This window comes from Semicossyphus pulcher, unplaced genomic scaffold, assembly GCF_022749685.1.
Source record: "Semicossyphus pulcher isolate SPU_LCO1_2020_fin unplaced genomic scaffold, fSemPul1.0.p SCAF_13, whole genome shotgun sequence".
Lineage (NCBI taxonomy): Eukaryota > Metazoa > Chordata > Actinopteri > Labriformes > Labridae > Semicossyphus > Semicossyphus pulcher.
Window position 1 is genome coordinate 17,227,841 of NW_027211637.1, and position 25,671 is coordinate 17,253,511.

Genomic DNA, 25,671 nt, shown 5'->3' on the forward strand with positions numbered 1-25,671 from the left:
CAGTATGTTCCTCCTTAGTGATGTCATTAGGAGTCATGCCATCTACTTCTGTATGTATGCCGATGACACGCACATTTGTATAAATGTAAGAAACATAACAGATATGATATACCTTCATATGATGGAAGAATTGGTGAAGTCATACCTCAACAGACCAGCAATTAGCAAAATATAGCAATTGACAACCGTATTTCACTGTGTTTGTTTGAGGCAGAGGCCGGAGGAGTAACATTTTATCTTGGTGATGACAACAGCTTCTTAAAAATTGAACATGTTAGCACAAAGCTTCAGTTGTAACAGCACACAGTGTGTTTGAAATAAACCTAGTATCACTGCTAATTCACCATAAATATTGAAAACCCACCTGTGTATTCAGTTCCACAAAAAGCCAAAACATCTTGCACTAAATCTCGTTTATCAGCCCAGTTTGTTTCTCCTTTTCCCTCCTTGCCTGCTTGGGATTTCTGGTGTAAAAACTTGACAAATGTGCAGGTGTCTCCTGTAATAGTCCCAACCAATGTCAGCCACACAGAAGTCTGATAATACTAATCTATTAACTTTAAACCAGCTGCTTAATCGCCACAGCCAAGGAAGAACAATGCCTGTATTTGGAGCTTTTTTTCTCCGTCACAAAATAGTTGTCATTGCTCAGAGGTGTTAAATATAAATGAAAAAAATGTAGGTTTCAAAATTACACCAAAGCAATTACTGTTAACATTTCTGGGAGCTAACACAATAACACCAGAAGTAACAGTTTCATGATTTTGAGTTTCCTGTCGCTTCGAGGTTTCTCGGGAAATTAATTTACAGTTATCAAAACAAATTATAGCTCCATGCATTCATGGTGAAGTAATGCAGTGCTTTGGTTTCATTTCAATTGTGATTTTATGCACCTTATATAAAATAAAATGTGTGAGCTCTGACCTGAAGCGTCTAAATAACTGTTCCTAATAAGAGCTAATAAGACCCCTAATTATGGTTCAATCTTCACTAATTGTTAGGGCTCCCAAGAAATGCAGAGATGGATCTTTTCTTTTGAAAGGTTTTATTCATTTCATATAATACTGACACATGTACTCAATAGCGGTTAACAGGCGTTTAAAAACACAGATATTAAAACCATTAGAGCGTCGATGTATTTTTAGCCCCATTGATTCCATGGACCATTTTTTACACGTTTACATGTTTCAATATACCATAACATCTACTTGGTATTAGTCTAATCTCGCCCCTGAAAGGATTTTGTTCTTTGTCAAAAAACAAAAGAAAAAAGAAGACTGACAAACTGTCTCCCCATTTTAAAAAATGGCGTGTGGTAAGCCACAAACTATTCAAGGTAAAATATCATCATGAAGGTGAAATCAGAAAAAAAAAAAAAGACAAAGTTCGCTTCCAGATCTGAGAAACATTTTGACAGCATCAAGTGTGTCATGTGGCACAGTTAAATTTAACTTGTCATCCAGACAACATAAGACAGCCATTGTTGATCCGTTCTCCTTTTTTGTAGTCATATTCGTAATCCCTTTTATTCCCAGTATGCGTAAGACCACAACTAAGCCATAGAAGAGAGATGAAGAATACAGATTGCTGAAAAGAAAGTTGCTTTTTGTCTTCTAATCCAGTGCCCTTAAGTTCTTAGTTCACTTTTTTGAAGTTGTTGTTTGTAGTAGAAGTAAAGGATTGTGGGTGATACAGTCCTCTGCAGTTAAGGACCAAGGACACTCAGTTGTGTTAAAGTGATGGAAGACAGTGTCAGAGTCCTGTCTCTTCAGCCACCATATCCTCAGAAAATTAGACAATTACTGGTTCCTCATAGAAGTCTGTCTAAGAGTGTTTTCCTCACTGCTGTTAGGTCCATTGTGCTGTGTAAGTAACTCCACCGCCATTTTCTTCTGCTCCCCTAGAGACGAGCACGACTATCGGGTCACCTGGAACGAAAAGAGAGAAGAACTGGGTCACTGAGAGTCGTCTCTCAAAAAGTTAGCGAGCAGCCTAAAACAGTTAAAGGTCACAGAACCGAGTGCGTAGAACATGTCAGCTGAAGGTGTGAAATGATGCAGTGCCGTGCAGCAGAAGCTGCTCGTAGGAAATAATGGGAAGTGATTTCAGTTAGTGGAGCAGGGTTTGCTTCTGAAAAGGTGTTAGGCCCATTGGCAAATCTGTTCTGACCCTCAGCAGTTTTCCCATAGTGCACTCATGTTTTCACCAACAGATGTTGCTGGTGACCTCTTGATACCGCTATGCTTCCAACTGGGGCACCCCGCTGTAACTGTAGTTTAAACCCATTTAAAAATACATTTAAATAACAAACCCTGATGCTTCGGCCTAATGGGGGGTAAACTTTGGCGACACGCTGGTGGAAACCCTGGTGGAGCACCAACAAAGTAGTTAGCAGGGTCTGTGTCTCGTCTGGCAAAAGACTAAACAAGACACAGTTTGAGTTGTGGCAGTCGGCCCACAATGCCTCACTCCCATCGCCTGGCTCCCCACCATGTCATTTCTTCTGTTTGTCCAAACGGCTTCTCTAATCACATGGTCTCTATCTCGTCTTTCCATCTTTCCATTTTCTTTTCTCATGCATTTTCTTGGTTTATTTCAAGTTATTATGAGGCATTTTCAACCAGCCACCGACCAAATAGGCACAAATTGCTGTAGAACTGCCCGAGCTTGGCCTTATCATCGACCAGACTCTCCAAGACTAGTCCTGTTTTCTCTCTCATTGTGTTTCCCAGTGGCATCCCCGCTCACCCCCCAGCACATGCATCTATTTTCTCTTCAGGGAGTTAGCCCTTTGTCTAACCCAGGTGCCAGCTACCAAACTGTGAAGGCCAGTCATCACTGAGAGAGCTCAGAGGAGTGTTTCCTCCAAGCTGGCAGCTTAAACCGCTCTACTGTATCTGCTCCCGATGGCTCCAGGCCACCCTTCCTGGGCCTGCTCCCGATGCCTTCAGGCACCTACTCCTGTGCCTGATCAAAGAGTCTGCGGGCGTTTGTTGTCACGCCAGTTCACTATGCACGCACACCGCTGTAGTACCTCTGTGCCTGCAATGCTCTAAGGTGCTTCAAAGTCCCTTTAGGTGCTCATCCCCTGGCCTGTTTAAATATGCCTGTAGGTGGCAGTGGCTGTGCCCAATTAGAAAGCAGATTTAGGTAGTTAGATGTAAGTTTTCAAAGTGGTGCTCGAGTGTCATCGTCACCTGTTACCTGAAACCAGTTGATTCTTAGGGGTGAATTAGTCATTTGGCATCTGATCATTGCTGTCATAGTCATCAATAGTTTGCTTGCATTGTTCAATGTTGTTTCATACTCTTAAATACTCTCAAACCTGCATCAAATCTGGTTGCACAGGTCCTAACTGGCTGTTAGTCTTGCTATAACACAGAAAAAGGTGCTTTCAGAACAACAGAATGTCTTGCCTGAAGATATTGATGGTGCTTGCATACTGCCACATCTGTTTAGTGTAGATCTAAGCTAGCATGAAACACTCAAATGCTGCTGACACCTTGTCATTTGTTTGTTAGCATGTGTATACATGAATGCATGTGCGTGTACACAAATACTCACACACACACACTTGCCTTGCAGTCTATGACAGCTCAGTGGCTTGGCAAGCCGGTCGTGTCTGTCTGCTCATCCATATGATATTATTTGGCATTGATCGGGCTGTCTGCTATCCCCTCCCTCTCTCCTCCCTCTGCCCTCCTCCTCTCCTCCTCTCCTCTGCTCCCAGCCAGGGAAGGATGGAGAGTGCCAAACCCTCTTTTGTCTTCCTGCCTGCTCTGTGTAGCAGGACACAAGCATACGCTCCCTGTCAGCTGACCGGTTCCAGCATTCTCGTCGTCGAGTGTTTGCTTTATCCTTTTATCTACCTATCACCTCTGCCTTCAGCCGTTCCTCTCCACTTTCCACTTGTTATGTTTTCTTTCCCATCCATCACCCCCGCCTCCTCCTGTCCTGTTTGCTCTCATCTCTCTCTCTCTCTCTCTCGCTTGCATCCTCTTTCTCTCTCGCTCTATCGTCAATTTCAATTTACGAGCCGGTCTTAATGGGACTATAAGAGAACGTTCGATGTTATTGATCTGGATGCCTGCGCATCTTGACCCAGGCGTACCACACCAGAGGAGGAAAAAGTCACTCTTTTCATCATCAGGCGAAACACATCAGCTAACACGCTGAGATAGTGCGCACACACACACACACACACACAGATCATTGATCAAAGACCTGAATGCGAGAGACAGAAAATATTTGTGCTCTTTCAAACTACGACAGAATCAATGATAAAGCGATTCCTGGCTGAGACGGGGGAGCTTTGATCTTGTGCCGGGAATTATAAATGCACACTTTGGGGTTGATAAAACTGAATGCATGAGATGAGACATGTGCAGCAACTTTGGGGATTACATCATCTTGTGTCTCTCTCTTCAGTTACATACTCCAAGAACTCATTTTCTTTGTTATTAATCTCTCTGTGAGTCGCGCGTTTGGAAAGTTCAGTTACACTTATTTGAGCTCGTGCCCCAACAGCAAAAAAACTATTCCAGGGGCGAGAATAAGAGGAGGGGCTGTTGGGAGGGAACGAGTGTTACTTGAGGGGGCGAGATCCACTTTGCTAGGTGAGAGGTGAGCCGGAGAAAAAGCGGGGAAGGAATTCTTAATCAGCTCGGCGTATAGGAGACCGACTCCGAGTGTTTTAGCGAAAAAGAGAGCGGAGGAAGAGGAGGCCGTGTGTGCTCGAAGCTTTTCTCATCTTTCTCTTCATACCCGAAGAGATGCACTCTCTCCCTCCTCTGACCACGCCTTCGATCAATTATTTAGGCAGAAAACAAAGGTCTGCACCCAGCCATGAATAATGGAAGGTGAGAAGGCAGAGAGAAGGATGGAGGTTAGAAGCAGAAACACGGAGTGACAAGAGGTGAGTCTCGCACAAATTCCCTCCTATGACAGACAGCTAAGAGCCCAGCTCGGGTCGAGCCACTGAAGAGGAGCTAACAGGTGCCAATGGGGGCAAGAGCAGACACATATACAGTGCATCCGGACAGCATTCACAGCGCTTCACTTTCTCCACATTTTGTTATGTTACAGCCTTACTCCAAAATTGATTTTTTTCCCTTAAAATTCTACACACAACACCCCATAATGACAACGTGAAAAACGTTTTTTTGCGATTTTTGCAAATTTATTAAAAATAAAAAACTAAGAAATCACATTTTTGAGGGGGAAAATTAATTTATTCCATTTTGGAATAAAGCTGTAACATAAGAAAATGTGGAAAAAGTGAAGCGTGTGAATACTTTCCGGATGCACTGTATAATGTACATCCACACCGACACACATACAAGGAAAACAACACACACGAGCACAAATCCCACATACTGTATCACGGGCAAATCGGAGCATGAAACTACCCAAGGATTTTCCACAGTGTAGTGTAGTGTATCCGATGTGGTGAGTTGTTTTTGCATCAAGTCAGATGGCATGCCAGTCAGACGCAGGGAAGCAGGGCAAGTGGGAGTGAAGGGAATTGTGATGTTCTCCCTCCCTGCCTGTACGTGTGTGTGTGTGTGTGTGTGTGTGTGTGTGTGTGTAATTTCCCCGGTTTCTGTTGGCCTTGTTTTTCTTCAGAGAATGGTTTGATGTCAGATCCAAGATGGGAGGATGGGGAAAGTAAAGAGAGGAGAATTTGGGTGAGGAAAAGAATGAGGGGGAAACAGAAGTAAGAAGGGGAGAGAGGCAAATAAGGCCGAAAGGAGAAAGAAGGAGGACAGAGATCGAAGAAGATGGAAGGGGAAGTGGGTCAAACGGTGGTGGGTCTGACCAAGCGTCTGTTTGTAAGAGAGCCAACTGATATTAAAGAGTGTGTGCACAAACCTTTGTGGTCTTGACTTTGTTGCCCGTGCTGCAGCTCCAACCAGTGAGGTCTGGCAGAACCTTACACTCCTCGCCGTCCATACACGGCTGCATCTGACACCACCACTTCTGGGCTACAATGGAGGCTGGAGGAGGAGAGAAGAGACGGCACACATTGAGAGTTTGGGAAAGGCATGACTCGGAAGTTTGTGTTTCCATTCGTTCCAGTCAAATTTTGGCACAAATTTCCTCATAAAATTGCAAAAGAAAATGTTAATTAATTTGTTCCCATCCACGGCTGTTATGTAAAAGTCGGGCGCATAAAGAGAAGAATTTGTAGCATTTATTCCCCACTTGGGTGCCATAAAACTACTGCAGAGGGAGAAATGAGGATGCAGTTATAAGAGCACCAGTCAAAAGTTTAATTAAGGAAAACGACTTGAAAAACAGGCTGCAGTTATGTGTGTTAAATTTATTTATTGTTCCGTTTTTTAAGGATTTTTTTTTAAACTACCACACTTTTTGTCTGTTCATTGGAGCAGAAGCTTCAGCAGTTGATTTAGTCACATGCTCCATAAACTTCATGATATATTCGCTCTCTATAAGTCTCTTTGAATTGCACTTTGTCGCGTTTTCTTGTATCAATGCACCAATTTCCTCTGCCGTGAGTACATGTGATATTGCTTTTTTGGTTTGACTGCGGTTCCACTCAGGTCTGCAAATTGAACGTCATTATTGGGTCATTTCCTGAGAGAAAGGTTGATAAAAATTGAATGCACCAACATTATTATGATGACGTCAAAGATCCCGACACAAACCATAAACCATTTTTTTGACATTGAGACTCCACACAGCAGCATGAGCTTTAACTGTGCCGTAGTACACAGTGTATTGTTCACCAAACATTTTCTGCTGTCTTGTCTTAACTGGGATTCTGAGGTTGTTTCCTGCTGTCTTATTAGCAGTAAATTGATAAGTCATGTGACGAGTAGAACAACAGATAGAAGATATTGTACAACATAGAGGTGGGAATCGCAGCGTAACTCATGATACCTTACGATACGCGATATGATATATTGCTGTATCGATATGTTTTCACACCCTAGTACATTTCAACATCAAATGTTTTTTTTTTTTACCATAATTATTATTTACTTTGTAGTTATTTTAAAAAATATATGGGTAAAGTAGACAATAGGATAATGTGTACCAATATACCTCTTATTTTATAGGGAGGGGGGTATTATGCTAATTTCAAGCATCATGTTTCACTCTGTGATACCTGTGGAGTAGCTTAGCATAATTTAAAAAAAAACTCCTAATTTTCCTCACTCCTCTGTGCAGACCCTCATACAGCCTCTGCCTGAAACGACTCATTCAGCTCTGTCCCTTTAAGAAACCCCGCCCCTACAAGCCCACTTTCTTCTGATTGGCCAGCTCTCTCCGAAGCCTGCTGAGGCTGCACTTTGTGACGTCACAAAGTGTAGAAAAAACTGTGTGAAACCTGGCGTTCACAGCAACCTGGGGATTACTCCAACATACTTTTACCTACAGATTTGAAACACCACCCACGTTTAGTCTGGACATCCAACATTGTAACATTATATGTCTTAAAATGTGAAACAGAATAATATCCCCTCTTAAATTAAGAGCTAATTTGTTGTCAACCTTGATGTAAAATTTCCCATTTTTCTGCAAAAGTTCTTGAAAATGTAATGCAGTTGTCTATAAAAACATGGCCTCTCACTAGTTCCCCCAGATAAGAAATCAAAGATGCATCCCTACAACTAAAAAACTCTTGACACTATGGAGTCAAATTAACATCAAAGCAAAGCAACATCAAAACTTTCCTGGTAAAGTTAACCATAGAAATTCTGTAAGTAGTAAGCTGCATCACAGCGAGCCAAACATCCTGTAACAAACAGGGCAGTACAAACCTCCGGCCCTAGTATTTACATACAATTAAGGCTTTAAACACAAACTCCAAAAGCAAGAAACTACAGAGCCTGCAGAGATGACAGTCTCTGGTTTCATAAAGTGCCACTCTTCAATCATTCATAACAACTGTCAGCACTTCTGTGAAACAAAAGCTCATTTATCTGTAGAGCCCAGATAAACATTTGGGTCTACAGAATCAACCTTTCATTCATTGTCAACAAAGCAGCTCCAGAATGATCACTCACTGCAGATTATAATATTTGTTCCAACGATTCATGTTGGAATCCTTTTATGTTCACAAAACATTGACTGATGTGCTCAATATAACAGCAGGAATACCTAGGTCCTTTGTCACGGAGCATTCTCCCTTTCTGCTGCTCAGTTAAGAGGCAATTATGTTTTATTACAATTTGTTCTTTTCCATTTTTATGTGTATCATTGGAATGATTTGCCCGGTTGTGAAGCACAGATTGCTTTCACTGCTCGGAATAGTTGAGATTTCTGTTGCTCTTGTCTTTACAGTTTTATTTGGGTAATAGCCAGAGTAGGCATTTCATTAAATTTTAATTGCTGTGTGTGGAGTGTAACCTTATGACGTCCCTCAAGTTTGGAATGCGTTTGAATGCATCACAAAAATCTAATTGAAAGAGGCTGTGTTTCTAATTGATCAGGCTCCTGAAGTTAGCAGCAGGAAACAGCTTTGTGCAGAGAAGCTGGGACGGCGAGGATGAGGCTTCACTTTGTCTGATTCTCTTCCATTCACTTCTGCTCAGTGGCGACAAGGACACCTTCACTTTTCTGCTGCCAGCACACAGAAAAACTGCCAAGAGACTATTTGCATCTACATGTTCACTGTCAAATTAAAGTTTACTTCTGATATACATCCGGTTTTATATCAATTTTCAGACAACAACATCATAAAATATGTTGAAAATGGACTCATCTCTACAACCAGATGTCTACGGTACAAATCAATGCAGAATCTGTTAGCAGAGGAAAATGTTTTTGGTGTTGGAAGTGTTCTGGTTTATGTTTGTAGTCCAAATAGTCTTGTCCAACCGCGCTTCAGCGGGCTTTGGCTGTATGCAGGTGCAATGCATCAGTCGTAATCCATTCCCAGAACCTATTGGCGATCATCAGATGATGATTTAGCATTTTATTCATCTCTGTAAACAGACATCTGCATGCAAGTGCAGATTATGTCTAGTTGTAACTCCAACTCCATATATCAGATATTTAGTGGAATAACTGCTGGCTACACTAGAAACCCTGAAAAAAGTTGGCCTTTGCTCCCACGGGCCATATATGGTCGTCAGATGATAGCCAATGGGCTTTGACACTGAAAACAGTCTGATCTAGGCAGTATAATGTCATGATAAAATAACACTTAGCTGTGTTTTTGAGTGGTACATTTTTGAGGCCAGCCAGAGAGTATGAATTAAATGTAAGTCAGTTATGTTCAGGAATTGACCACTGACAACAAATTGTTGCACTGCTATTCGTTGTAGATAAGGCTCTGCTCTGAACATTCAAAGATCTACATTTAATCAGAATTAGCAAAAAAGAGGGAGGTGGTAGAGGGAGCATATTTATCAAATAATTTTCCGATCAGAAATTGATATTACTTAATCTTACTATTGAATAATACAAGAGTCACAAAAATCATTAGTTCCTTAAATTTTATTCCAAATACTCATCAGATATGTGTCAAAGTTTCATGCCCTTGAATGTGATATTTCCTACAACATTGTGTGCGCGCATGTTCTTCTAAATTAAACAGTATGTGGGAGGAGTTAAAGTGCCAAGTAAAGTATCTTTCAACAACCAAGCTCAACACTATTAGTCTGAAAGTCTCCATTATTAAGACAATATCACACCTCCCCTACTCCTCCTTAATCACAACCTTTCACTCAAGCTTCAAGTGTGGCCTTTCAGAATAAAAGCTCTCACTTTTGATGTCTGATGTGGTTGGACAACACATCTTATGAACTAGCTCTGAACCATCATAACCCAACCTCTTGCTGACACGAGAAGCATGCGTCTCATTCTGGCGTTGAACACTTGTCTTTGTAGCTCCACTTAGCACACACCAAGGCTGCATCCCAATTCTCCCAGTTAGCCCTACCACTGTCCCATTTCTTTTTAGGGTTGAGGGATATTTTTCAATTTTAGTGTTTTCAGATGCAGCCTCCAAACATAGCGACAGGAGTCTCACAATGATTTACAAAGGAATATGAGGCGGTGTAGCATGACCCACTGGTGCAGGAAAAGAAGCACATAACTTTGCAAATAATGTCCTGCAATGTCCTAGTTTTATATTGATGCAAAGGAAAACTTCATTAGATTATTATGACATGCGTGTTATAAAAAGTTATATTCACAAAGTCAATGGAACTTTGTGATTTATGAGTGACAGTACAGTTATTTCCATGTAGTATACGAAGCTTGAATGCACCACCCGGTCAAGAGCACTCCAATACTAGGGGGTAGGGTCAAGGGGGTGGAATTGGTTACCCTCAGTGTTATGTGTGATATTGCTGTGCACTTTGAGGACTCTAAAGCAGTGCAAATGTCAGGTAACACAGTAAACTGCAGTCCATGTACTTTCAGTGAGAACGGTGAGGATAGCTTGAAGCGCTTTGTGATTGGGAACATGGCAAGCCAGCTGGAAAAGGGCAGGTCACTGCAGATTGGTTTGTGTGGTTCTGCATCAGTGTAACAACTCGATTGACCTTTTTATTGGTGTTACAGGTAATAATGACGGTTAACAGATAATCCTCACAGTCCTATTGGATACTTATGAGCTAATGCAAGCCCAACTTTGGTGTTATATAGCTTACACTATACCCCATTATCATACACAGAACAATGATGATCAGCAGGAAAACATTAAACATTATTGGAGTCTTTTTAAGGCTAATAAAACCAGGTGTTTTTCTTGCATTGGGAGCGTGCAGATACACACAACATTTGCACAAACACACAAACATTGGTACATACCATCAACACAGGAGGGCATGGCCCGGGTTGTGCCCGCAACCTGCCCAGGAAAGCAGGAGCATTTGACGGTCTGAGATCTCTCCTCGATCTTGTTCTTGTTGCAGCAGCGATGGGCGGCGATCACCTCACACGTCCCTGCCTTCACATGCACTGAGAAACAGAGACACACACATAGATGTCAGTACACCTGATGCTCTTATCTTAGAATGTTAGTCTTCACATTTTGTCCAACATGTGATCTCACATGGAACATTACCAAGTTAGTGAGTCGACAGACAAAGAGAAGCATTTTGTTATCACATTAGCCTGGTTCCAGACCAGTGAACAGCTGCCCGAGTATCTTTCAGCATTTTAAATAGGTCTGCTGTTGTGCTCACTGATGGCTGTTTACACTGTTAAAACAATAAAGGAAACCATCAGAGGTTTGTTAGTTGGGAGGGGAAACAAGGATGTTATGTCCAGAAAAAAACTACCAAAAATAAGTGGCACAAAAAGGGCGACAAACGCAGGTCAGATCAGCGTTGTTGCAACTGAACATTGTAGCGGTCGCTGGTGTTTTGCCGGGGTGCCAGTCGGAGGGTCAGTCTGACAACAATATGCATAATAAAATAGCATTAGGGGTGTGTGTGTGTGTGTGTGATGCAGGGCGCCAGTCGCTGCAAAAGCCGAGGCAAAAATAACCACCCCATAAAAATCAACATAAACATGATGTCAGGCTAAATAATGAAGCGAAATGAGAGCAATAAAATGTGATTATGACACAATTATCAGACAGCCATGAGCCATAACAGAGCAGTTTATAATCAGCGGTTTCAAATGAATGTGAATTCTGATGTATGCACTGATTTGTGCACAAACAAAAGCATGCGCATGTAGTGATTTACAGACGCTCTCATGCACAGAATCGCAAATACATCAGATCTGTAAGTCTCCGTTTTTCCTGCATGAGCACAGAGCCGAAAGCTGTCATAATGTACAGAATCCTACATGACTATACGCCACAGTACTAGTTATTGTTTGAAGCTCTTAGCTCTATAGCTTACACTTTATGCACATTTCTAAACACACACTTCAATCAGACAGCCATGTGGTTAATTAACAACAAGTCCGCCCTGAGCACTGAAGTCCCTTGAGTCAGCTAACAGAGCGGGAACAAAGAAATCACTCTACATTTGAAGATTTCAACACATGGTCCTTTCATCGCAGCCTTTCATCAAGTACATGATGAAAATGTCAAGGACAAATAATCAGCCTTGTCAGGAGCTCTATGAAGGCCAGTGCATGTCATACCCTCAATGTCACTGTCCATGTCTTTAGGCGTGCATGTCATTTGCGAGCATACATGTGCATATACTGTATGCTGCTGAAGTCAAGGCATGCTGCCACTTATAATACAATCGTTCAAGTTCCTTGCATTTCCATAACAAAAGAGTCAACCCACAATACAACAAAGGGCGCACACTGCATGGCGATGAAAAGTAAAGCAGCAAACAATGACTCTGCTCCGTCTAAAGAGTATTTAAAAGTGAGGCATGCTGAACTGAACGAGCCGGTTTGAATATGTTTCACAGCCTAACAGAGATTTGAAAAGTTCTTAATTTGCTCCGTTAATGAGAAAAAGACAAAGCAGCAATCCTGCAAAGCCCAGATGAATTAATGTGTCACTGAAAAGCACATTCTAATATCACACCCACGGTGTGTCTGTCTCTCATCGCTCTTTCATGTGTCTGGTTCCCTTTTTTGCTCCAACAGCAGCGTGGCCGAAGGATAGTGTTGCTGGTTGATTGATCCGTCCATCCGTCTGTCTATCAATCCAACACCTTGGTCCTCAGAGGGATGTCTCGTCAACTACTACACAGATTGATACAAAAGTTGGTGTCAATACTTTTGGCCCCCAGAGAACCGTCCCCAGTGATTTAGGTGGTCCTCGGTTACCGTCACTATGAGGCAGAGAGTTTCTTTTGGAGACAAAAATACCCACCGATCTCCCGCCTTACACCAGCCTCATGTCAGTTGCTTAACAAGGGCCAATGTACATGCCAATCTCCAATCAGAATCCATGCGCATTCATACACCAAAGGGCCACGCCATCGGGAGCAATTTGGGTTTCAGTGTTTTGCCCAAGGACATGTGACTGTAGCAGCCAGGGATCAAACGTTGCTGCTAACGTTAGCCTAGCGTGGTCCTAGGTTTGGATCCCTTCAGTGTTCATCGTTCTCATGGTTTTAAACAGGAGCCAAACCGTCTACAAAAGGTCTTCTCCTCTTCAAAACAAACGGATCTGGTAACGTAAACCATAAAAACACTATATAAGGCTGTTTAATGTTAAAAATCGGACTCTAAAACAGCCTTGAGCAGACTCAGGATGTCGGATGAGGGGGGCTCAAAGCTGAGCTGCCACCTACGTAAATATAAAAGACATAATGTTGCTGTTTTATTAACAATTTCCTCATCTTTGGAGGATAATTGGAAATTAGTTTGACCGTGAATGTCATGGCCGTGTTCCGATCTAATAACTATGCATGTCATACCTCCCGTTAACTTGGTGGAGTTGGCGGATCCACAAGGCAAGGCCAGGCTGGAAGATCATTCAAACCAACACTTTCATTCACTGGAAGGAAATTAACCTTGCAGTGTCCAGAAGTGTTCTGGTTTCAAATGCACATAGCTCAAAAAACAGAGTAAATACCTTAACCCAGCCCCGACAGACACACACAAACACACGCACACACACACCCTGGCCCATATTTAGGCCAGCACCTGCAGTAGTAATTGACTCAGCGTTAGTAAAAGCCTCTGTTCACAAAGCCGACTGTAGAGGAGCGATGAGGCTCAGGCGGTGTGGAGGGGGTTTTACTAGAGGAATGTAAAAGTTGATTCAGGCTTGATTACGCATGTTAATGTTGATAGATGGCAGTAAATTTCTTCAATATGGCCGACATGGTAAAATAAATGTGAGCTGTAGCCTTGTGACTGAATGCCTGAGTAATGACTTTGGCACAGGTTGATACATTGATGTCTACAACAGGCTGTCTTACTTTATTTGCAGCTGAATCATTGCCTGTTTAGGGTATTACTCTGTAAAGTCCATTTGACAACTGCTGTACCTCGTGCTTTACAAGACATTGAAAACACTTTGCGACCACAATTGTTAGATTATGATTGTTTTGATTGCTGATTTGCATGGTTTTGACGGTACCAGTTAATTAAACCAAGCCAACCTATTAAAACACATTCTGCAGACAACTTTTCTAAAGAATTCTGTACTTAATGTGTCCAAAAATCTGTGTTAACATGACTATGATGATTTGACATTAATAAAATATAAAGTGGTAGAATTCTCTTTTTTAGGCTTCTACTTTGAAATCCTCATTTTGCTTTACTCTGCATCAACATTAATCTCAATGTGCACCCCTCTTCAACAAGACCAACAATTTTGTCCGGTGTTGGACCAATGTTTGTGTGACCTCACTTCCTTCCTTTATTAATATATTATTTTCATTGAAATGTCTATTAATTCACTATCTATCTCCAAATGAGGTAACACAATGGTGATTGAGCCTATGGCCCACTGATGAAAGCCTTTGTATTTGCAGTATTACAGACTGGGTGTCTGTGGCGTCTTTCACAAGCAGCGCCCAGTTAGTGACGCGTTTTCCATCACCCAGCAGTGGTTGGTCTGCCAGAGAGGGTAGGCGGAGCTAAGCGGCTGCTTTTCCGGTCTCTGCAAGTGTTGCGAGTAAACAGTAATCTACTATGATACAGATACAACTTCACAAATAAGTGAAAATCCAAAGAAAAAGAAACAAATTTGACGCTCAGATGAAGACAAACAGGAAAGCGTTTGTCAGCAAGGAAAATCAGGAGTTACAACCGGAGCCAACCGTGGACGTCACACATGCAACACTGTTGGGAAGTGTGCTTCCGCAATTACCGTTTATCGCCACAGGTGCCGCCAAAGAGAACGGCACTTAGATCTTCGAGATTACCACTTTAACAAAAGTGCCATATTTTACCGCAACAACAATCTTTTGTCTTAACCTAACCAGGAAGTTTAGTGTCTAAACTAAAACAACTGTTTCACAACTTAGACCTGTTAGGTATGTTACTGCTTGGTTAGCTCGATGGACTCCAAACTTTATTAACTTTATAATGACAGACACTTGATCAGTACTCAAAGGGAGTGTTTAGTGTGCTCTCTGGCTCTGTACGGCTGAAGGTGTCTGAGGCAGTGTTGTGCTGAGATGTAAATAATTAACGCCTAGATAGCGAGATGTTCCAATAAGCCCTGCTAAATACTGCTAAATATGGAATTTCTCACCACATGACACACAAAGTAATAGACGGAAATACACACCTTGACAAGGAGGTAATTTCATGTGTGGCTATGCGTTAGTGTATGCACCGGTAAATTATAAGGCGCCATCTCCAGAGGTATAAAAACTCCACTGCCTCACTGTGTGTGCGTATGTGTGTGTGTGTTTAGGCTTACAATGCTAAACTACACTTAACAAGCATCCAGTTCAGTCTTACAAAGTGCACCCCTGTTTCTATCCCATAAATGGTGTCTTCCTTCCTTGCAGTCTCTTTTTCACACTCCATCTATCCATTTCTGCTCCCCTCCCTTGTCGTCGTCGTCCTCATGTTCTTCATCCATCTCACCTCGTCCCACCGCTATTTCACAAATGACCCGTCCTTTTCTCAATCTCTCTCAGCCACTCCAGCACTTTTTGCTCGGCTCTCCCTCGCTCTGAGCTCTGCACAGCAAACTCAGCAGGCTAGCAAACCATTATCCTCAATCACAGGCCCTAAATCTGAGAATTTTTTACACCTTCTGTAATGTGTCCTCCCTGTCTCACCTTTTCTCTCTCTCTCTCTCTCTCTCTCTCTCTCTCTCTCTCTCTCTCATGTCTCTCTCCCTCTCTCAGCCCCCTTCCATTTCTCTGTGGCATGAAGACTTGTTATCCCTGCCTCTTTTAACACAGCAGTGGCTGTTAACCCCATTTACTAAGGATGACGTGATACTGACAGACTAACAGATGGACAGATTGCCCTGACTCTGAACAATTTGTGTGTGTGTATGTGTGTGTGTGTGTGTGTGTGTGTGTGTGTGTGTGTGTGTGTGTGTGTGTGTGTGTGTGTGTGTGTGTGTGTGTGTGTGTGTGTGTGTGTGTGTGTGTGTGCTTTTGCCAGCACACACAAATCACTGCGATAGCTCTCTTGGTCCCTGGGGTGTACTGCTTTCAAATGTCATTCCAACCACCGGGGGCCTCTCTCTCTCTCTCCCTAACTAACACACATATACACATTGACACACACAAATGCAGTGCATATACTGTAGCATGAGAAACCTGCAGAAATACAAAAGTGATACTGCAACAACATTTGGCGTAAATCTACTTTCAGTGTCGAGTGACAATACTTCAATCCACTGAATGACCAATCACACCTCGACAACTCCCTGAGAAGAAGCAAATTCTTGCACGCGAGTTAAATATTCAAGTTGACTAAGTTCAAACCATCTTTACAGTGCTGCCCCTTTAAGGAAATAGAGGGAACCAGGGAGTCTAGAATGAAATAATTCTGGCTTCACTCTTTCACTCTTTTCCATCCATTGTCCTGATTCCTTTTCCCTGACTCCACACGTCACTCTCCCAAGCAACATTTTGCAGCTCCTCGCAGGGGATCATTAGGCGCTCCCAGGCCAGATGAGGATACACACTCCCTCCTGCGAGTTCTGTGTCCACCATGGGGTCTGCTAGCAGTGGGACGTGCTCACAAGACCTACGACGGGAGTTTCCCAGGAGGCATCCTAATCAGATGTCTGAGCCACCCCAACTCTCTCCTTTCTAAGAGGCTCTTCTCAATGCTCCCCCCCGGTGTCTAAGCACCTCACCCTACCTTTAGTGCTGAGCCCAGCTGCCTTACAGAGACAAGTCAATGTCTGTATCCATTTTGTAAAAACAAAAGTAGCTGTTAACAATGGTAGATATTGGACAACTTACAAGTAGTAACCTTATCAAGGTAACTGCCTAATCCATCTTTGGCTCTCAGCTCTACCTGAAGTCCACTCCCCTCTCTGTTGTGTTTTTGGCTGACTGCCAGGGTCAGCCCTACATATGGGTCTGTATGTGACTGACTGACTGACTGACTGAGTGATGGCACTTTCAGAGCCGTAGAGAGATAGAGTTCCTACATCGCAATGGCGGACCATGGAGCATATTGGACCTCCACTGACGCGACTCTCTGTCTGTATGGCTCTGGATACTTTGTTCGAGGAATAGGCGGGGCTGCCCCTCCACTGAGCCGTAGAGAGAGAGAGTTGCGACATCGCAATGGCGGACCATGGAGAATATTGGACATCCACTGATGCGACTGTCTGTCTATACGTCTCTGGATACTTTGTTCAGGGAGCAGGCCGTGCTGCTCGTCCGCTGTCCTCACCTACGTCCGCAGCGCGCACCTGCTTTCAAACACGTCGTCTTCGGCCTCATAAGGACAGTCCTTGTAACGCATCGCCCACAAAAGCGCACATTGACCTGATGCGGTCAGCCACATATTAGGTTTTGACCTAGTCTTGTTTCCCACCAGTTGGATGGGACATGAACTCATTGACAGTAAAAACTACAAAAATTCATCAACATTTCAAATGACTCTTTGAATTATCTTGATCCATTTTCCAGCTGATCTTTTATACATCAAAAAGTCACATTACGACATTTCCTTTGTGTGATTCCTGTCCATGCTGATGTGAATAAGTTTTGCGTTCACACAACAGAAAGGTGTTTTCGTTGCAGCTTTCATGCGAATAAATGAGCCGCCATGTTTGAGTTCTACTTCATTTGTTGCTTTTTTTGAGCGTATACAGATCCAGTAACTTCAATTACTGCTATGGGAACAAAAGCAGCCATTGTGGTTGTGACAGTGTCATTGAATTGTAGACAATGAATGAATTTTGTACTGATTGTACTCTGAGTCTTGACAGTTTCCAAGCAGTGCGGCGCAGTTGGCTCTTTTTATAAAACACATAAAAACCTCTGAAGATTCGATACATTCGCTGCCAACAAAGTATGTTGGCAGGAAGCTACAGGAGCTGCCAGCCCTCGTCAGGTTGATTAAAGCACTGGCATGATATATGAACAGAAGAGGCTTACCAGTGAGACGGAAGAAAAAATGTTCAGGCAATATTGAGTATTTAAAGTGACCTGACTTCTTGGCCTGGCTCCACACCTGCTTTAAATAACAGAGCCTGAAAATGATGCCTCTAATTACCTAATGTATCCATGGTGCTTATAGATGCACTATATAAATCACATATTTAGTATCTATAAATATTTAAGCATTTCCCCAAGGCCTATAGTGTTCCCTTCACAAAGAGCGCACTTTTAAACGGAAAATGAGTTCAGAATGCTTGCCAAGTTAATTAGACTACAACGTACGTTTCTTAGTGCATGTGTGTGTGCCCGTCAGTGCATGTACGTCCGTGCATTTGTGTTAATAATTAGATTACATTGGCCTCTGAGATGGCACCATTCGTAATGAATCGTAAACACAGAGAGAATTAAAATTCTGTTTAAGAGCCTGCCAAGAAAATTAGCATGGAGAGAAAGGGAGGCACGCACACTCCAACAGTACTGTCTTCTTTTCCCTCGACCCTGTTTTCTATTCTCTCCCATGTCTGAGTGCTTTCTGCGTGTCTACAACAGCGTCCCACCCCTCTACTCATCTACTGCAACACCATGTCTGTGTCAGGGTTGTTAGTCAGGGGTTAGAAAACTTTTAATATTCTTCTCTTTTTGAGAAGAGGGTAAAGTACCAAAGCTGGAAACATAACAACTTTAAATTTTAATTTAAGCATATTTCACTCTCTGCTACCTGTGGAGTAGCTTAGCATAATTTACAGTTTAAAAAAACTCTCACACTTGTGCTCTGTGCAGGCCCTGATACAGCCTCTGCCTGAAACGACTCAGTCAGCTCTGTCCCTTTAAGAACCCCGCCCCTACAAGCCTGCTTTCTTCTGATTGGCCAGCTCTCAGTGTGGGGAAAAAACAGTCTGAAACCTGACGTTCACAGCAGCCTGCAGACTGAGCCGAGAATCCTGGGGACTACTCCAACATACTTTTACCTACAGATTTGAAACTTCACCCACGTTTAGTCTGGACATCCAACATTGTAACATTATATATAGGTCTTAAAATGTGAAACAGCATAATACCCCCTCTTTAATTTTTTACATGAACCTGTGTAATGTGTCTATGCTCACATTGTGTGTGCGTTGATGTGTTCACGATTAGACTGATCAGTGGCAGCGTTCTGAGGAGACTCCTCTCACACCCTAATGTACCTCCCTGTTACTGAGACCAGCAAGGGGAAAACATTAGAGGGAGAAAGACGGGGAAGAACAAGCATCAAACTCGCCAAAACACATACGGGCATGTTTAAAGCCTTCGTTTATTCCAAGCTCAGTCCAGATCAGATTATGTCTAAGAACACATATCCAAGCTTTGGGAGATATACGTCGTATTTTGCAGAACAGAATGAAACTATATATATGGTAAAGTATTTTTTTCTGCTTTGATAACAAAGAAGAACAAGGCAAAATTGTATGAAATCAACAGTTGAAACAATTTAAGTACGTCCTTTGTTGTCTGTGAAGGTTCTCGGTCATCCAGGTCGTGGTATTTCTAAGCTTAATCCAAAAGGCACCTGAGCTTATTTGAAGGTCTTGAAAGGCTTCTTCAGTTCATCTCCTAATGTTGCCTCGTTCCAAAGCACAAAAAAGCGAAATGACATAACAAACCACAAGACTACAGGACTACGTCAGACTACGGGACAATAAACTACAGCACATTAATGATGCAAAGATAAAAAGGTTTGCTGATCTGACACTGCTTTAAGGTTTGATAAATGTAGGGACAAAACAGAAACAGGGATTTACATTATCAAATACGACATCTTCCGTTTGCAGACTTTATATGTTGCTAAATAATAATACACCGATCAGCCATAACATTATGACCGGTAAAGTGAATAACATTGATTATCTCGCTACCATGGCACCTGTCAGTGGATGGGATATGTAAGGCAGCAAGTGAACCCTTTGTCCTCAGAGTTGATGTGTTGGAAGCAGGAAAAATGGGCAAGCACAAGGATGTGAGCGACTTTGACAAGGGCCACATTGTGATGGCTGGATGAGCTCTTGTGGGGTGTTCCCGGTCTGCAGTGGTCCGTACCTACCAAAAGGAAAACCGGTGGACCTGGAGACAGGGTCATGGGCAGCCAAGGCTCATCAATGCGTGTGGGGAGCAAAGGCTGGCCCGCTTGGTCCCATCCAACAGAAGAGCTACTAAAAAGTGAATGCTGGTTCTGATAGAAAGGTGTCAGAACACTCAGTGCATCGCAGTTTGTCGCATTTGGGACTTGCTGACCCCTGTCCATCACTGAAAGCGCCTACAATGTGCACATGATGATCAGAACTGGACCACAGAGCAATAGAAGAAGGTAGCCTGGTCTGATGAATCACGATTTCTTTTGCATCATGTGGATAGCCGGCGGATGCCAATGCGTAGCTTACCTGGGGAAGACATGGCACCAGGGTGCACTATGGGAAGAAGGCAAGCCGACAGAGACAGCCATGCCTGTCAAGGCGGCAAAAGGAGGACATACACAATATTCGGCAGGTGGTCATAATGTTTTGGCTGATTGCTGTGTAGCATTACTGATAATAAAGAGTCAAAATTCCCTCAGCTGTTAGAGGTCTTTGTTACTAAAACATATGGCTAAAATAACTGATGCTGTGATGCTTCTTTGGGATGGACATGAGGCGAACAAATGTGCATAAAAAAGCTTTAAAATTGGGTTATTTACCAAAGTGATTTCTTTAATATCTGCAACAAAACTACCATGAATAAAGAGGTAATTGGTAGTGTATACATACAGTACATGTGATAAAAACCTGGGGTAAATAATGTGATATCTACCATTTGAGCCACAGAATGTTGCCTCTGCTTCGAAAAATCAAAGGTTTAGCGCAGATTGCAGACCCAGGCTGCTCTGCACAGCATTCTTGCATGCTCACCATACACACCATCCTCCAGCTCAGCGTCCCTGAGTGAGTGAGAGAAAGAGTGACCACAATTGAAAAGAGTTTGCTCACAGCGGCAGTTTCTGCTCGCGATGTGACAAAAATAAAGAATGAAAGAGAGAGGAAGAAAAACACTGGGACTCTTGCTCGTCGGAATTTGGATTTGAAAGGAAAAACAAACACTGTGGATGTCCACACAGAGGGGATCATCCCCGTCAGAAGATGTGCTTTGCCAGAAATCTCCCAACACTCGCCAGACTGCACAAAAACAACATCATCATCGTCATACTCTTAGAATCTCCTTCTGATTGTACGTTCTCCCTTTTTTCTGTCATGCAACTGGCTCAAACTTGTGCCAAATTGTCTCCGACAACACTTCCACAAAAACCCTGTCTCCGTCTCTGATCTCCATGCAGCACAAACAAGGGAATCATCTCCCCACACCTTATACAAGATTTTAGCTCATGCGGCAGGGTGGGCCTGGTGTCACATTGTGTGTCTTGGAATAATCACTACCCACCACCGACACCCCCACCACCTTCTACCACCCCCCCACTGCAGACAATTTGTGCTAATTTGTGCTTCAGGCGAGATATTAGGGCGGTGAATTGGGTATAAATTGTTAATATGCTCAGATGTATTACCACAGCATTACCACTCAGCCATTAACCTGTGGCAGTGTGTGTGTGTGTGTGTGTGCATGAGGCCCCCGTGTTTTAAACCCTGTGTTAATTGTTAACTGCTGACTGGAGGTGACTTTTCATAAGCCCTGAGGGGGAATGTCCAGGTCTCCTTACTCATCTGTATTTCTGTCTCCCTCTTTCTCTCCCTCCTCCCCCTCACACTCCCTTTCTCTCTCTCTTCTCTCTCTCTGAAGGTAGGAACCGATCCAGCACGCCGGAGTTTCTGCGCCGTTTTCACCCTCCTGCAGCCGTTTCTAATGTGCATTGTTGTGAGGGCGCTCAGAGCCATGCCAGCCTCCTTTCATTCCTCTGACTGAAGCTGGTGTCTTGCTCTCTTTCTGTCTCTGCCTCTCAGTCTGTCTTTCTCCGTCTCTGTGTCGTTCTGGCAAAAGAAGTCTAGAGACAGAAACACAATGATTGTGTTCAAACACCCTCCCTCCTCCGGTTTCCTCTTTGTCAGTCAGCGAACGGAGAGGAGAGATCTATAGAGCAGCGGCCATGTTGATGATGATTTCATTCTGTCTGAATTCTCTTCCTGTCAGAGGAATAAAGACGGACACCCCTAAACGTCGAGCTCTGCGTGATTCACTTTAACAGGTCGCCTTGTGTGTGTGTGTGCGTGTGTGTGTGTGTGTGAGTTATGGTTGTTGTTTATGTCACTCTGTCGTTGAGGTGTCGTATCTCTGATCTAGATAAATGGTCTGCCATCACCCTGTTTGCTCGCTGCGAAAGACCGGACAGTCCCACATGTTACAGCACAGAGCACACAGCGATGCTGTGTTCTGTCTGCCATGGGACTAATGTGAGCGACTCTCTTTTCAGAGCTGAAAGTTCACCATGGATGAGATAGCTGGATTTAAATGTTTTGTCCCTCATTTGATTTTTAGTGGACAAACTTTAAGTGTTGTAATGCAGGACAGAGAGTGATTATACTTTAAGGATTTTAAGAGGTTAAAAATGAAGGTAAAAACCACAGCTCTCGCTTTTTTTAGGCAGATATGTTTCCCAAAGTTTTTAGTTGCATAAATGTACACAGAGCAACACAGGAGCAACAGCAAGTCTCGTGATGTGTTAATTGTTTCCTTTTTGTAGGACAACACATCAGGGGGTACGAGCCGAACTGTAGATAGCTTGTTTCAAGGTGCCCAGATGTTTTTAGGTTAGGACTAATCAATTATGAGGTTTTTACCGGGGGCCGAATTGTCCACAGTGGTCCCACCCCACACCCATTAATTAAACCAGTAAAAAAACACTGAATAAAGCAGTTCCACATTCACAATCTTTCTCCGAAGCTCTTTGGCGAGGCTTCAATGAGCTGTGAGTCAAGCTGCTGCTTACTTTAAAGCTGTTGTGAGGTTTTTGGCGCCCCCTGTGGACAAAGCCGTACCTCTTATCGCTTTGCTGATTTTGTCCTGTACATGCTTAAGTGGTGGTTTTTTAACAAAAAAAATCCTGCTTTCTTTAACAGTCGTATGTATCACTCACTCTATTGCCCCGGAAAATGTCAACAAAGGCAGGGTGCAGTTAATCACTTCGTCTGACACCTAACCCCCCCGCCGGCAGTTTCAGGCATTAAAAATAACTATAGAAATAATCAATCTTGTCGCTGATGGTCTGGTTTACTTTTGTAGGTAATATAGAGTAATCAGAATTAATTTCAGTCTGTTTCATAACCAGCAAAAAACTCCACACAGGAGCTTTTGCTCACTGGTGTATTAATAAAGTCAGAAAAGACAATGACTGGGACGCCAGTTTAGCTTAGCGGTTAAGTCCCATATACAGTGGCTACAGTCCTCGATGCAGCGACCCAGGGCTCGAATCCCACCCTCGGCTCCTTGGCGCGTGTCTACCCCATTTTCTCTTCCCCTGTTTGGACACTATCCACTGTCCTGTCTCTGTCAATAAAGGCTTAAAGGACAAACAAATAAATCTAAAAACAATGTCTTTAAACACTAAGAAAAAAGTCAGATCTGGCCATCGGGCCATCAGCAGGTACAACATGAGACACAATCATCCGATCACTACACTTCCAGTAGGACCTATTTCATGAGTTTACATAGAGGCCTTCATCCAGCTTATGTCTGGGGTGACCTGGCTTTTACTTCTAAGAGGTAAAAAATTGGTAAATCGCTTTTGAAAGAGATGTTATTGCAAAATCGGAATGTGAAAAGTTGTATTGTTGAGATGAAGAGCTGCTGTCTTAATCAAGCCGGCTGCTGACAACACCCTCAAGGAGAGATCCACAAAGACTGGCCGGATTCCAGCCGCTGATGCTGCAGATCATGGTCGTAACCACTACAGTGTTTTCTACAGTGATGAATTCATCATCCAAGAAAACATCTCTTTAAACGTTGATGTTTTTACCTGACAGTGGCAGGAGAAGAAGACGACAAATAACTGAAGCTCACCCTTAATTATGTTAAACATAAGTTCGCAATTAATCTCTTAGATGAAGATGAGCTCATATTTCAAACACCTTGATTGGCCGTTGCATGTTGACAGGTGATGTGATGAACCCTGTGATTGGTGCATTAGGCCCCATCTCTTTTTAAAGCCTCTCTTCCATTGCGTCAGCACTTTCCCTCTAACTGCAGTCATCAGGACGGATCATTACATCCTACCACTCTCCTCTCTCGCCTCTCTCTGTCTCTCATCCCATCCCTCACTACCAAATGAAAGGGAAACCCTGGTGCGTGTGAGGCTGGCTGGCAGCAGAGCCAGAGGTGGAAAGATGAGAAGAGAGAGGGAGGCCAGATGAAGGCGGAGGGGAGGAATGAGAAAAGCACGGGCCTGCTCTGACTGTAAATGGTGTGAGGGGAGAGCAGGGTTTGTGTTGGAGGGATGATTGGTGTCGGTGTGGACTCTGTGGGACGGAGACGGAGGATCCGCCGTTGTTGAGCTATTAGCACGCAGCAGTTGGAAACTTGAGCTCTGAGTCGGTCTGCTGCAATGCTCAAATTCATAATGAAAACAATGAGTCTCAAGAAGCAGCAAGTTTTGTACACTTCACCTTTAGCTTTCATTGATAATCTTTTATTTATCTGACACCCTTTTTTTCTTTTTAAGGGTCGTTTGCATTTATACATTTTCCCCTCAATATCTCCATTGTTAACATTGTCATAAGTGGTCATGTTGTCATTTCTCTCCAAAAGCACATGCCTTGTATGACACCCAAACAGTTGTCATCATCCACATAAATTTCAATGACACACACTCCCTTATGATTGTTGTCCATTTTGAGAAACTGGCACTGACCTCTCATTAAATAGTTTTTTTTAAATATAATTGTTAATATAACTGCAAACATAATACTAGTATTAATAATAGTGTGGTGGTAATTTCTGATGCTGTCTAGCTGACTGATATACAGAAAGAAGTCCTTCTCACAGAGACAAAGCAAGGTGTTATTGTTATGGCGTTGTGCCTCTTCCCCCAGACAAGGCCACTAACTATCTCTCTCAGACAGAAGGAGCAACAGTAAATAAGCACCTGGAGAGGAACAAACACTATGTCTAAAAAAATCATGCATCATTAAATGAACCTTCATCATGATTATACCATGATATACTATACTATTGCAATTCTACTTTTATATTAAATTTTTACTACTGACTATATATTCCGTATAATACTACATTAAATACATATACATACTGTAATATACCATACTGTATTTAATGCCACTTTTAAATTGCACCTCATATTGTACTATATCTTATACCTTATACCTATATCATACTGTATTATCTCATACTGTTGAAATGTTGCTGCTCTTAACCATACCATTTCACTTCATCTCATAACTGCCACTTGATTATTATGTTTATTTTATCTATTCTTATTTTATATTATATTTACTTTCTTGCTATTTTGTGTTTGTAATGCTGCAACACCCAAATTTCCCTTCTGGGAATCAATAAAGGATTATCTAATGGATCATCTTAAGTAAACATATGTGTTAGCTTGAATGCTTTTTAATCTACAGCTTTGTGGACTGCTGTTGTTAGCCCACCAGCCATGCTAGCTCCTGCAGTTTAACAACCATAACTTTGTTTTTCTGTCCTGTTGCTACGAAGAAAATCTGTTTTTTATATACCTTTATCCTATTTGTTTTTC

At 42.7% G+C, this 25,671-nt stretch overlaps 1 protein-coding gene across 1 annotated transcript in view; it reads right to left on the bottom strand.

The window, feature by feature from the left end:
* Positions 1–1,097: 1,097 nt before the first annotated feature.
* The window catches only part of LOC138589947 (chemokine-like protein TAFA-2), an 80,909-nt gene continuing 56,335 nt past the window's right edge, over positions 1,098–25,671 (bottom strand). The window contains exons 3-5 of the mRNA XM_069660448.1: positions 10,789–10,938; positions 5,872–5,996; positions 1,098–1,928 (exon numbers count right to left, since the gene is read on the bottom strand). Coding sequence (XP_069516549.1) covers positions 1,917–1,928; positions 5,872–5,996; positions 10,789–10,938 — 287 coding nt within the window. The 3' untranslated portion in view covers positions 1,098–1,916. The remainder of the gene's footprint in view (positions 1,929–5,871; positions 5,997–10,788; positions 10,939–25,671) is intronic.